The sequence below is a fragment of the Plodia interpunctella genome, chromosome 15 (assembly GCF_027563975.2).
Source record: "Plodia interpunctella isolate USDA-ARS_2022_Savannah chromosome 15, ilPloInte3.2, whole genome shotgun sequence".
NCBI lineage: Eukaryota > Metazoa > Arthropoda > Insecta > Lepidoptera > Pyralidae > Plodia > Plodia interpunctella.
In genome coordinates, this window is record NC_071308.1 from 6,742,789 (window position 1) to 6,757,616 (window position 14,828).

Sequence of the window (14,828 nt, forward strand, 5' to 3'; positions counted from 1 at the left end):
GAAAACTATTATTGTACATGAGTCGGATTGGTGTACAAACTCATGAGATACGAGTAGGATTCGAACCTGGAATCTTTCGGTTCACGTGAGCGTTTTAAGCGCTGGTCCACCACCGCTTCCAATTTAGTCAAAAACTCAATTCCAAAATTAAAGCATTATTTGCTTTTGTATACCACTTCAGATAAAAAGCCCATTTAGTTCCCATTCAAATATTCTCTAATAACATTGATGTGATCATAAATTCATAGAATTTGAAAAATCGAAAAAGGCGCTCTGCATTTTTAGATATTAACTATCGTAATATGAATTGCCTGTTCATGTGACACTCGTAAACACGTTGGCACATTAAATTTAATTTTCAGTCTAGTTTTCGGAAGTTTTCCTAAGTACCTACCATATGGTAGCTACTTCAGTCAATTGCTTCAGGTATTGCCGGTTATAACGGTATTTAAACAATTAATCATCATCAGGTACAAATTAATATTATATTTAAAAAAAACTGAATATAATGACACAGAATATAACCACACAAATTATGTTAGCCCCAAGGTTCGAGACTTATGGGACACTTACTCAACGTGACTATAGTTCATAGATATATAGTATATATAGATAAAGATCGAAGGTCCAGGTCAATCTAAAAAACATCATTTTCCATCTTAACCTGGCCTAATAGTACATAGTAATTTATCACTAAGCTAGACAAACTACTGTAATTTTGTTATGACCATTGCTGAGAAGAAATCCTGAAAGAGACTCATTTAAACAGTAGCAGTGATCTCACACTCATCTTGCCAGAATAAATACCCTTTTCGTACATGAGCGCTTCGCTGCCAGTCGGTACCAATAATTTAGCAAAGGTTCTTTTTCACTTTGAAAAAAAAATGGCAGAAAACGAATAGGAGAGTCATCTTATCATAGTAGGTATCCAGTTAAGTAATCGATTCTGTGAAAGAATCGCTGATTTTGCTGTAAACGGCGGCGCGGGTATACCGCGGCGCCCACTTATTCATAGTTAAGTGTCGGAGCCATTTTTCATTTGAAATTAGGTTCGATAATATAATATATTGTTTAGATATTGATATCTCGGATTGCCGAATATATGTCCTTTTGCATTGCATAAGGTTAGGACAGTCGGGTAAGATAAAACCTACAGCCAATGTAAGAACTTACTATAGTCGTGTCAGATGCATTTAGGTAACTTGAATAAAATTTGTCATCGGTGCTAGCAATTAACACACTCGAAAAGAAGAAGAAGTAACTTATTACCGCAGGGCCGTCAGATTTATCTGCCCTTGACTGTACATACCTACTTATGTAAGTTCAGCGAAATCATATTAAACCTTGACATGTTTTTAACATCTTGAAGGTAATATAAATAATTAACATTTTCGCGGACGAAATAATATTCAATTGTTATAACTCCTATGGTAGTCTTGTGTGGATCCACAATACATATTTTTTTATAAATATTTTTTTATTTAATGTAACACACGATGCAGCAGTAATAGATGGTTATCTCTAATTTACATTATTTTATGGCCAAAATTTCATTTCAAATAAATTATGTCACTGTTTTAATTACCGAAGAGAATTCGATTAAATTCAGTAAGCTGACGTAATAAATTTATAATATTAACATGCATATACACTTATTTTCAGCCATACGCACTTATTTTATTTAATCTAACCCTCAGGTTAAAGTTAAGCGGCGCTACCTACTCTTAGAATAAATAATAGATCAATATTTATTATTTTTTTGTCTTTACCATAACGAAACAGAAAACACCAAGACTATTTATTACTAGGCGTATTGCAAGCATGAAATACCCTCGCAATATTCTCCACTATGAATCAGCTTGAAAAATGCAGCACATACAAAGTTTATGCAAAGTGGTATAATGGTAGGAGTTTAATCGTCTGAACAAACATACGGCAGAGCCTCTTCTTTATAATATATGACGTGTAATACTTCAACGGCTTTATATTCGCCTAAAGTTGCGTCGAGTGGAAACATGAAAATAGCCGCCTTCGCATTTTAATACGTATATACATATAGTTACATCGTCCCGTCCCGGCTTCACTCAGGTAAAACCATAATAAAAAAGTATTTTAAGAAAGACAAGAATTAGTTGTCTGTCATTAAAATAGTGTTTTAGTTAGATATACTGTGTTAATATCAGTTTTATGTATGATTGATTTTGGAAATGATTTCCTCAAGAAAATTAGTGTATAATTTTGTACATATGTGTATAATTTTTAAGGAGAATTCTGTGGCCCTGGATGATATTTCAAAAGAACTGAATCCTAAAAACACAAGAGTTATCATCTATTTTCCATCTTTTAATAAGTTCAATATACGCACATTCTAGGAATTTTTCATATACCTTATTTGTTGTATTAGCATAATATTCGCCAGACATATAGTAATATATTATATGGGCTTATACTTATTAAAATATATTTTTAGATTACCGAGAAGAAAACACTACCATAGGCTAGCAAACACGCTCACAAATTGAGTGTCTAAATAATTTGGGAGTACGTTCATAGTACCTATTCTAGACAATTCAATTTCACCGAAAGCACAGTCTAGTTAGAGTAAAAATTACTTTATGGTGTCGACGCGGTAGGATCGCATTGCATAAGGAAGAAGATTATACTGTGATAATCTGCGGAGCAATATCAAAAGCGAGGATTGCACATAGGTATTATGCAAAATTTCCGATAAGAGAGCCGTTCAAGCCGCCAGCTATACTGTAGAATTAATATATGCAACACTATTACATAGTGACGTTGAGTACACGTTTTATACCTTACTGCGTTTGTAATAACAAACGCAGAAATCTTCACCGTTCAAACTAGTATAATTATACAAGTTTGAACGGATATTTTGGATATTTTGGATTGGCTTTCGTGAATATTTTGGAAGATTTGCCCTGTATTATTAGGTAAAAAAATCCATCAATATATCAGAAATGAAATGTTGATAAAGCGATATTTAATAAAATATAAAAATGTCCTTTTTTGGTCGCGGTTATCGTAATATATAAACTAATTATATTTAGTAAACTAAATACTAATTAGTAACTAATATAATTTGTAAAATAAATTGGAAAGCTTTTTAACTATAATGTTAATATCATTGTTATAAGAATGTTTTCATCTCAATATTATTTTAGAAATTTACAGATTATCAACAAATACGTAATGGTGAGAAATTCATACGAAATATTTATCAGTGACTTGCAATTTATTGGGAGTTTCCATTCGGAATTTCGATGGGTATCTGGAGGTATGGAGTTTACATCAATTTGTGGTACCTTGCGGTTTGTTACGTAACGGCAGGAATTTGAATAGAAGTTATCTTCTAATCGATATTCCACGAGTATATCTACCGGGAAATTCCTGCCTACCTTCATCAGATCTTATGATCTGATACAGTGACTGTGTCTCTATAATTTTTTGGTTCCGTACCACTAAAGCCAAAGCGGAACCATAAGATCATTCTATAAAGATCATTTCGGTGTCCGTCCTTTCTACTGTATAAATTTCGTAGGAAGCGTAATTGTATCAGGTTAAAGTTTATTTTTTATATTATATTAAATATGTATTGATTATATGAAAACGAGATCAAAATATACAGAGTATACATGTGATCTTTTTCTGTAGGTACCTACTCGTAGCCAGAGAAAACTATCTTTATATATATCTTTCATTTCGCTACAAGAAAGAGTGATTAATATTAGAAATATACGAGAAGAATCAGAATAGAGCGATAATATCTTTTGTCTCTCATCGCGTGCCCAGTTTTACAACGCCCAATCTTCCGCTTTGTATGAGATGGGCCGGCAAGTTGTATGAAAATGTTCTATCCCATTTGGCTACACTTGCACTTCGTCTTTAGTTTTATTTGTCTATAAAATATTTTTATTTTTTGCGAATGATCTAAATTAGTTTAAGAAATACGTGCATTAATTGTTCTTGTTAAGTTTAAATACTGAAAAGGCTTAGTGAACTGAAAGACGGTAATCAGCGTTTTAGGCGAATAAACATTTATGCGAGCAATAAAAACTTCCCACGTTATCTCGAGTGGAAGCCGAGTAGCACGTAAGAGCTTTTACTTCCAGCCGCTGGATATAGCAACTGAATACACTTTTTATAGCATCCGCTTTATTTACACTTAATAAACTTAAAAAATATATATAGGGTATCGTAAAACTAAGTGTCCGACCAAACCGGAACGACGAATGAAATAGTGACTTTATTTTTAGTGTTTGACTTTACTTTTATACAGTTAATAAACGTGATTTCATTCGCATTTCGCATTGGTTGGCTTGGCGATAGTTTCGGAAAAATTGGCTGAAACCGTAGTTAAGGCTGATTACATGACTGAAATATATTTTTTTTCTACACCAGTACAGGGTTGATTGTCGGTGTAGTGTTTGCTTACTACAGGTAAGTCGCATTCCTTTATGCTTTGAAAACATATACTCATACAAGAAATTAAAACCATTATTAACACAATTTAATACAAGGCCTTTATTATGATTTCAATAAATTAATTATCCAACTAAGAATATCTGTCTGGTGGTCTGTAAATTGTCTTTAGTATAGAAAAGTACGACCAAGACTTGCTTATTAACTGAAATAAAAAAAAAAATAAGGTTCTTCATTAATTATAAAATATTTCACAAAGAAAGAAAGACAATGTATTTTAACTTTATATATAGTTAAAATAAAATATAGTAGGCCTACAATTAAAAAAAAATAAAAACAACTTACAGTCGTGAAGCTCGCAAATGATATTTTTGAAAATTTATACGTTGTTAAATGCTGTGATTTCTGCGATCTGAAACATATTTAAATTAAATTAAACGGTGTACAAGTTAAACAAGAATTAAGTTAAAATAAATAACGTTACCTCAAAATTAAAACATGAATCATTTTTTTTGAATTCCCATCCATATTATACCAGTTACACTGAAAAGCCGCGTCTCCCACTCTCCTGCTCTGAATACAAATAGGATCAAATTATTGTACGGTTTCTAAAAAACGATTTATTAAAATTTAAGTACATTTTAACAATCTTGCACTATACCTCTGACATAATATTTTCTCCGAAATAGCTCATCATTAGTAGCTGTAGCAGGATTGAGCTTAATAAAAAAACTGACTGCGGAATTTGTGACCAAGTGCCCATCTAAAAAGACAAACATATTCAGCTAATTATTATATGTAAGTATTATAGTTCACATAATTAGATTTGAAAAAAAAAATGCTTACTTACCATTATAGTGAATCCGAGGAAACATATCTGAAGCGATCCTAATAACACGTTCAACAAATTTGGCACATCAAAAATGTCGTCTAATATTTCGGATAATCTAAAAATTTTACGTAAAAGTACATATCAAAATTATGATGGATTATTACGGTATCCTTCTGTTTGTTATGCTTTGTAAACTAATCGGCTGATTTTGATTAATATTGATAAAGATATTGCCAGAAATCGGAGGACAAACATAGGTTACCGTTTTAATGAGAAAGTAATGAAATTCATTCATAAATAATGTGTCATTGTATTACCTGATTATGTGTTGATGACACCTTGTTAAATCTTTTAAAGTCTCCATACATCTAGTACCACATGTTTTCTTTAACCTGTCACTAAGTATTGTGAAGTTGATGAACACTGTAGTGCTTAGAAGGAAATAAGCTGAATCAAATGAGACGAATAGTAAGACGCAATATAAACCTGAAATATTATAAACAATATGAATGAAAAAAATAGATTCTATTGAAGCAATTAAAAGCTATTAGCGAACCAGCACGGCTTCGCAAGGTCTGATTAGTCATTTTGTATGTTTAACCTTTTGTTGATCATTTGTCTAAACAACAGTGAAAATTGCGAGAAAAAGTGAAAAATCGTTGCATGGTTTAAAAAGTAAGCTTAGAAACAGACAAGCGACTTTGTATCATATGTACAGTCAACAGCACATAAACCTACACAATTTCATTGCAAACTCGTCATTTCATCGCAAAGTTCATACAGGGTAACTCGACGTGCTGTTGACTGTACTATCTAGCTTTATGACAAATACTCTAGTAATGAACTAATTGATTTCTGCGTAATATAATAGTACCTAATGTAATTTGTAAGTCTCATATATTATATTAATTAAAATTGGCTTGGTAAATCGATTTTTCATATCCAGCTACTGAGCATACAGGCCGAGACACGAGGCTATCAAATAATTATGAAACTTTTTTACACAAAAATAAAGGCTTTTGCCAATGGTGTAAAACAATGAGTGCCTAATGGCCGATTTTACCCCCAATACATGACATAGCATATTCCACCAGCCAAGGTAACCACCAATCCATCTCACAAGGCATCGCCACTGGAAATGGAACATCAAAAATCACCTCTCTTCTTCTCACATATACATAGACCATCAAAAATAAAGACGAAGTATTATAAACACAAATTAAAATCAGATTTAATACTGTCAAAGATTTTGTTAGTCTTTTTATAAACACCATTTCATTGCGCACTAAATTAATCTTCGTTTCATCTTCCAATATATTTTTGTAAGTATCTTGTAGACATAATGTTAGTTCATTGATTTCTTTCTTTTTAACAAATAGAACAGTGACTTTTGCAAACGTTGTAATACAAGTGCATGTACACGGTAACACTTGTGTTATTTTGAGAAAATTGTCGAATGATGCATTAGCCAGAAAATATATCACTTCCTGCAAAGCTACTATTGTCAGAATAGTCATGCCAATGTAAAATCTATAGCGTATTTTCGTGTTTTCGTAACTGATTCCAACAAACCATAGTTTTGTTTTAATTTGATGAAGAAGATCGTCGAAATTCGGAATCTCCATTACATGGTCAGTTGGAGAAGTATTGTAATTTCTGTTAGTTGTCTTTGGAGCCATAACACCGAATAATGCTGAAATATCTAATGGCTTTTGTGTAAGTTGTGTTTGCTGACTGTACCGTCAGAAACGCAATTTAATATTGCTTTATGGTAATCAAGTTCTTGAGTTTATATTCTAACGTCCCGTCCCGGCTTCGTTCGGGTAGTACTATAATAAACTATACAAGTAAATCTTTCTCAGGAATCACACTATCTATTGGTGAAAACCGCATTAAAATCCGGTTTTGAGTTTATTGCGAACAGACGCACACAGACAGATGCGGCAAAGGACTTTGTTTTTATTATGTAAGGATAGTATAAGATATAATATGTATTTTATTGAGTGTGATATGGTGTGTATGTCCGACTTCAGTTTATTTATTTATAATGTAAAACTGAAATTTAATAATGTTTTAAACATCGGCGGATATGTCTGAAAATTTGGATGTAGTGATGAGATGTGTGAAGTATGCCATGTGTTTACAAGAAGATCATGTATTTATTAAATAAATTATAAAATAATAGTTTTGTTGACGCTATCGCACGTATTACATAGTATTGGCCGATGGTATCAAGTACAGCAAAGCAGTTAATGTCAACAAAATTTATCTATTTCGCGGTATTATAAACACCTACTGTTTACTGTTTGTTCGAGCACGCGACAATTACTTGTTCTATATTAAATTGACATCATTTTTATGTGAAAAACTTTTTTTGGAACAAAATAGTTATAGGCCAGTAATATTTTTTTTTAATTCTCCCTGTTTTTTTCAATGCCCCCTTACGAGAGGCAGGCAATACTGCGTCGACAGAATAAAATTAAATCGCTGCTAGGTCGTCGCATTTTGTATATTACTAGCTTTTGCCCGCGGCTTCACCCACATGATTTTCATAGTAAATTCTCGTTCATTCTTTAAGAAAAATGATGAACATGTTTACCAATTTTCAGCTTTTTATTTTGAAATTTGTATTAAGTTCCATACAATCTTTCACCCCACTTACTATCACTTTTGAAGGGGTTGACGATTAATGTTCAGAAAAATCTGAAATACGTTTTCATTAATTTGTTGTAAACAACCAAAATCCAAATTTTCAAGTCACTAATTTCAACGATGTAGATCTTTTATATAAATAATCATATAAACTTTAATATAGGTAAATAAAAGTTTTTCACCCCTTTCACCCCCTTCGGGGTAGAATTTCCAAAAATCCTCTCCTAGTGTTCACCTACACTCTCCAGGAAATCTACATGCCAGATTTCACCTTCCTACGCCCAGTAGTTTCGGCCATACGTTGTCTGTCAGTCAGTCAGTCACTCAGTAACGGAAGAGTTTTATTTATATAGATTGTCAAATAATGGCTGCAAAACTGGACGGTATCCTAATGTTAATCTGTGTTTTACAACACAACTACGTAACTATCTACGATGAAATTATTTTATCGTAATTGTACCTATATTACCTATCTTCAATTTATGTACTTAACATTTACATCCCCAAAGGCACTCAAACTTCTCAATTAAGCCGTGCACTGACAGTAATATAGATTAATATGTGGGAGAAGCTAATAATCGTATATTATGACATTCGTAGTCTCAGGTGGCTAAGGTAGCCCGATTTAAGTTATGGCCACATAAAATAGAATTCTCGACGTATCGTTCACTCGCACTCGGAACTAGTGACAACCAATATTAGGAATCCATCTTTGGACTTTTTAAACGGCCCAAATTCAGCCCAATAGGTAACCGGAATCAATTTTAATTTTGATACACCTTTGATGCATCTCCCAAATGTAGAATAGAATATATAAATACAGATCATCGATGAAAAAAATCACTTTATTATCCATAGTATATCTCAAGATATAACAAAAAATAATTCACCTTTTTCGTCGATTTTTGGACTATTCTGTCCCCATACGTACCTTATGACATCGTCAGCAAGAAAGCCGACTCTACCCTAAAGTACGATCGCATATACATATAGATTAACTCAGGCTCAAACACAAGGTAGAAGTAGCAAAATGTGTATTATTGCATACTAGCGGCTCATTCCGGCTACGCTCGAATAAAATCATAATAAATTATACACGTGAAGGAATCTTCCACAGGAATCACACGTGAAAACCGTACTAAAATCCCTCCCGTAGTTTATATACGTTTATCGCGTTCATACAGCGTAGACCCAACAGGTAGATCTCTATTCATCTCTTTTCATCATTTCAATATGGATTTTTATGAATTCACGTAAGTTATATAATAAATCTGTGGTTCATATGAGGCACTGGCGTTTTTATAAGCGGCCGACCGTTGCCCATACGTCGTCAACCAATGGTTATGGTTGTGGTTGTGGTCATTGATTTCGCCCACCTCGCCATTTTGGCACTTTGGCACTAGTAGTAGATAGTAGGTAGTTTTCCTCTCATTTTTTTTATAAGCTTTTATTTAACTTGCAATGTAATATGTGTCCCTATTTCTCGAGTGAAATCTTGGAACTCAATTTTAAAGCAGATATCTTCAACAGATTGTGGTAAAATGTTGTACACACGTTAAGTTTGGATGACATTGTGTTATTGTGATAAGCATGACCTGATGATGCACCCAGGTACGCCTTCAGAGGTACCCCTCAACGGACATGATTCTTTGTCGTACATTGAATGTAATAAAGATCTCTCTGACAACAATAAATGTTAGTGGCAAAAATTATATTTTCGTAAAAAAATTAAGTTCAGATCAAATATTGTATACGCAGGGTATAGTCAACAACATATTTATATTAATTAGAAGCACTTTACCACACCACTTCACATTTTTTTTGTAATTTTGTGCTATAAACTTTTTAAATAAATCCCTATGAAAAATACTAGAAAGAGCAACATTATTTTTGAGATATATTTCTTCCATCTGAAATACATAGTACACCTATGAATTTCGTACTTGGATTTATACTAAACAAATCGGCTAAGTCAACGAGATTGCACCGTGGGGAGCTGAACTATTCGCTACAATTCACTAAAACGGCCAATCTGGGCCAATGGGGCTCAGCTGGCCAATGCTTCAGGTCAGGGTTGGATTAACTATTTACTGAAGCGCTCTTTTTTTACGTTTATCTGTCTAATTTCTTTGTTTACTACTTTGTTTCTACTAGATTCTACCTACTCTAAAGGTTAGTTGCAACAGTCAACTTTGACGTTAACTTTAACCTGCGCAGAAAAATATAGTGTTACGACATTTTAAACGACAGCGAAAAATTGGTTAAAGTTAACATCAAAATTGACTGGAAACACTTAAGGTGAGTTGTGCCATCAAATTTGACGTTGACTTTACGCCAGCGCGCGGCTGACGTTTATTTGTGTTTCTCTGCGTACGTCAAAGTTGACGGTGTAAACCACCCTTATTTTGTCCTACTACAAGATTCAAACAGAATGTCAGAAGCAAAAGATAAAAAACATGTTAAAAATATAAGCATGGAGAAGATTGTAATAAGTAATCATAATACTGATCAAATTACGCCAATAAAAAGTTTCCAGCGCAAAACTCGTTCTTATAATGACAAAGATGACGAAATAATGAACAAAATTTACAAACTGCCTTCCGAAAAGCAATTCAACGCACGACAAGAACTTTTCGATCGCATTATAAAACTCTTTCAATCAGTTAACAGAAGTTCATAAAAATTCGTCGAATTTTTCACGGCTCCGAAACTTTCTGAGTTCACGAAGCTATTTCGGATGTCAGTATCACGCCATCTTTATACGCTGTGGTATTGTCGAATTGTCAGAACCCCTGCCACCATTCTCAGGTGTATTCAATGACTTCGATTATCCGTTTACAAAAGTCTGGAGCTCAATTCTCACCAAACTTGTTTAATTAAAGTTTTCGCACTCTTTTTCCCTTAAGGCGGGGAAATAATCCCTTGTTCAGAACATAGGATGCCAAGAGTCGGTGGCATATTTTATAATTTAAAAGTTTCCTTTGTAACATTTAAACAAGTATGCTTTGAGTTGATGCACACAGTTTCTCGAAATATACAAAAAAAATTAATAGCATAAAAATCATTATCGTATTATTTTTATCGAACTAGATAATATTTTCGTTCGAAGTAACAATAATAAAGCAAGCGAAGAGTAAAAGTTTGCCCCATTTCTTTTAATTGTTTTTATTTATTTTATCTTCTTAAGAAATTTATGGCTAAAAAATATCAGTTCGCTTCCACAGCTTACTTGTCCACAGACGTTAGTCTAAGTTTTTGTACTCAGTATTTGCTTTCGGGATTCGGGTTGGAGTTCCAATATGGCGGAAAGTATTCCTGCATCCACATGTTCTCATGTTAAAACACTCGGGATAACTTTTACTGCGATCGGATACTAAATTCGTCTAGTCCGCAGGCAGAGTTATAATAATTTTGGATGTTTCTGAATTAGTTGCTTGAAATTTCAGTAGCTCTCTAGTGTTCTCATAAACAAACACGTACTTGGGCTGGCCCTGTACTTAGCGTAGGTGTTCACTCTGTTCAGTGCATTATTCAGTCGACGCTGTGGTGTTGTGGCTCCGTTGTTTTCTATAAGTTTTGAATCTGATATTTTGAATTATTCCATGTGTAAAATTAGTTTGAGTTTACTTCACACACACACACACGATGGCAATTACTGGCTTGAAAAAAATGTGTTGCATCTCCACTCTTCTCCGAAACCGTATAGACTTGTGATGTTTTTTTGACGACTTAGATGTAAATGTCATTTTACAGTTTCAATTTAAAAGCCTTAGGATGGGTTGCACCAGTCAACTTTAACGTTGACTTTAACCTGCTCATCGCCGACGTTTGGACAAAATGGCATACTTTGCATTTTTCTGCACAGGACCCTATACTTGGTATGGTATACAAAATGATACATTCAATTGTAAAAAAATCTGTGACCGTAGAATAAATCATTTCTACTGTGTTTTATATAATATGTTGTAGAAAATTTTCTACCATTTCTACTAAAAATACCGCGAGCACTATTTGCAATATTGAATTACTGCGTATACGCAACGTAAGGTAAGAAATATTCTTTTTTCATTCAAATTACTATTTTTATTTGCAAACGTTGTTGACATGAATTAGGTGACAATATTGTTTATCTATATACACTATTATGTAGTCCATCACTAGATGATAACTACTAGAAATTGATGATTTTTATCGACTGTATCAGATTTGATACAATGTCATGTAGCCTATATTTCCAGGTTTTATTTGATGTGTATCAGACTTGATACATTGCCAGGTAGGCTATATTTCCAGGGTTTATTTATCGTGTATCAGATTTGATTCATTACCATGTAGGTATGTATCTATCATATAAAACCTTTTTTCCGGCGGGCGAGCGGTAGGCTAGTAATTTAGAGTGATGATATTAGAGTCATTAATATTTTTTATTTACAGATACCACAACTAAAGCAGTCACAATATAACAGAGCACGTAGACTTGTTGCTGTTGTTCATAAATCGGGTGCCAAGTGAGACGTAGAAAAAAGTGAATCGACGGCTGATGAACTTCATTATCCAATTCGGCGGAGGAAAACTAATGCCGACAACAGCAGGCCCAGGAGACTTACCATTTCTTAACGCGACCCACTTTACGACCTAAACTGAACTGCATCGCAAATTTGCACCATCGACTTAATTTTTAGTATGAATGCCATTCATTTTAGGTGCCTAAATTGAACTGAGTTGCATTGGAATCGTTCTATTAAAGTTGATGGTAGGCCTGCAGTACTCATAATGTGTTATCACAAGGATTAGACAATTTATCGTACATCAATTAAGTACCGTCTCCTCAACCGATGAGTTCAATGTGGCGGTGGGCTTGCATCAGGAATCGGCATTTAGCCCATATCTGTATCTTCTTGTAATGGACGCTTTGACGTGGGATATACAGGAAGAGGCACCCTGGTGCATGCTCTTTGCGGACGACATAGTTCTCGTCGGTAAGAATGGTGACTCAAAGCAGGTTGGCAAAATGGCAGCAGAGACTGGAGAGCTTTGGTTTTAAAATAAGCCGAACCAAAACACAACTTTTTGTTGACTTTAATGGTACTTCCAGTTTCCATTCAGTTGTCTTAGATGGTGTATCCCTTCCGATCTGCTCCGATTTCCTCCAAAGCGATGGAAATATAGACCGTGATGTGAAAAGCAGAATTAGGTTGAACGAAGTGGTGGCAGGTCACAAGAGTCATCTGTGACTCTCGAATGCCACTCCAACTAAAGGGCAAGATCTACAAGACCGTGATCAGACCTGTTGTTTTGTATGGTTCGGAATGTTGGGCCACCAAGTTGACGGATGAAGGCATATTGCGGAGATGAGGAGGCTTCGATGGATATGTGGAGTGACAAGGATGGATAAGATAAGGGATAAATATGTGTCTCAAGAGGAAGTCTCAAGGTAGCATCAATGAGAAGGGAAGAAAATAATATTGTAAAAAAGGTTATGGATTTGAAATTGAATGGAAAAAGAAGTAGGAGCAGGCCGAATAAGAGGTGGATTGAGTGCATTCGGCAGGATATGGCTAAAAATGAAGTAACAGATCGGTTAACATCAGACAGGGAGAAGTGGAGGAGACTGACATACTGTACCGACCTCACATAAAGTGGTATAAGGGTGGGCTGATGATGCATAATACAAAAAATGCACCTGTGATTGTTAGAGGTTTGTTTGAGTTTATTGTTATGCTATTTTTATTTTTGATGTCCTTGATTGATTACAAATAACGTTTATATTTTTTTTTGTTTAAAAAATTACATCGAGAATGTGGTGGTGTAGCAAATTTAATACATCGATTTTGAGACGTTGATTATTGAGCATTTGGCACTGTGTCGTATGTGATACATTCAATAAATAAATAAATATAATATATGGATTTTTTATTTTATTTTTTTCTCCTTTATTTTGATACTAAAAATAAGTTTTGTGTTAAAAATCTACGAATTTTTAAAATAAAAAATCCTGCCAAGTATAGGGTTAAAGTTAAAGTCAGAGTTGACTCGTGCAACACAATCTTAAAATTCAATTTTTAAGGCTGAACCTCACAGCTATAATTCTATTTCGAAAATCCGGTTTGTTTTTAATTTTGTTTTGAAAAGTCAACGCTAACTCCCAACTACTTGTCTGAGCTGGATTCTGTTTAGATTAGCAAACTTTATTTCAAACTCGCCACGCCAAAGAGGGATGTAAGTATCTAGTAAATTGTGTTAATTTCGGCTAAAGAATTTATATGGCTTCCTTAAATTTACAGGAAATGACAATGTTAATGGAGAGTCGAAATAATGATTTTATATAGGATCTGTACACAAGCCTTTCAAAGGACCAGACGCTGCGAATTCCGTAAGAGGAGAAACATATAATAATTATTATTTAACAATAGTTATTAAAATACGAATAATTATTTATTTATATTAATATTATCCTTTTTTATGAGTTATTTGCTCACTTACGAGTACCTACATGAGCAGTTTATATATAAAATAATTTCAAAATAAAATCTATCAATAGGTATTTTCAATTTAAATCAATCTTGTCAACTCCTCATTTACTTAAAAAGAAGTTTTATTAGATAGTTAATGAAATTTATAAAAGATATAAAAGTGTTTGTTTTTTCAATAATTTCGCGATCTAAGTATAGCCAAATCAAAAGCCGATTCAAGGACAATCTATTTTCGATTACAACTTGTGACTGGAGTCCGCGGGAAGTTGTTCAAAACTCGTGTAACTTGAACAACTCTGTCTGTACGCAGAATACTCCAAAACTTTGATGTTGGCTTAACTTTTGAGAGAACTAGTTATCATAGAAAAGGTTATCAGCTAGCTATCCTTTTATGAGTATACCACTTTTAGTTTGACATTGCATAGGTTAAT

General features: G+C 33.7%; 2 protein-coding genes across 2 annotated transcripts in view; both read right to left on the minus strand.

The window, feature by feature from the left end:
* LOC128675801 (odorant receptor 13a) overlaps window positions 1-14,828 on the minus strand; it is a 101,475-nt gene that overhangs the window by 6,065 nt on the left and 80,582 nt on the right. The gene's annotated exons all lie outside the window — the stretch shown is intronic.
* On the minus strand, window positions 4,523-5,753 carry LOC128675805 (odorant receptor 67c-like). The gene is made up of 6 exons (XM_053755488.2): window positions 5,590-5,753; window positions 5,291-5,387; window positions 5,102-5,203; window positions 4,925-5,013; window positions 4,786-4,852; window positions 4,523-4,645 (listed from the first exon to the last, which is right to left on the minus strand). The coding sequence occupies exons 1-6, from the start codon at window positions 5,634-5,636 to the stop codon at window positions 4,574-4,576; spliced, it is 474 nt and encodes a 157-aa protein (XP_053611463.1). The 5' UTR covers window positions 5,637-5,753; the 3' UTR covers window positions 4,523-4,573.

Excerpts from the sequence above, each read along its gene's own strand:
- LOC128675805 (XM_053755488.2), bottom strand. The coding sequence starts at position 5,636 with ATGGAGACTTTAAAAGATTTAACAAGGTGTCATCAACACATAATCAG. Across the intron at positions 5,388-5,589 it reads TGTCATCAACACATAATCAG|ATTATCCGAAATATTAGACG; the intron begins GTAATACAATGA and ends TAAAATTTTTAG. Across the intron at positions 4,853-4,924 it reads ATTCATGTTTTAATTTTGAG|ATCGCAGAAATCACAGCATT; the intron begins GTAACGTTATTT and ends AATATGTTTCAG.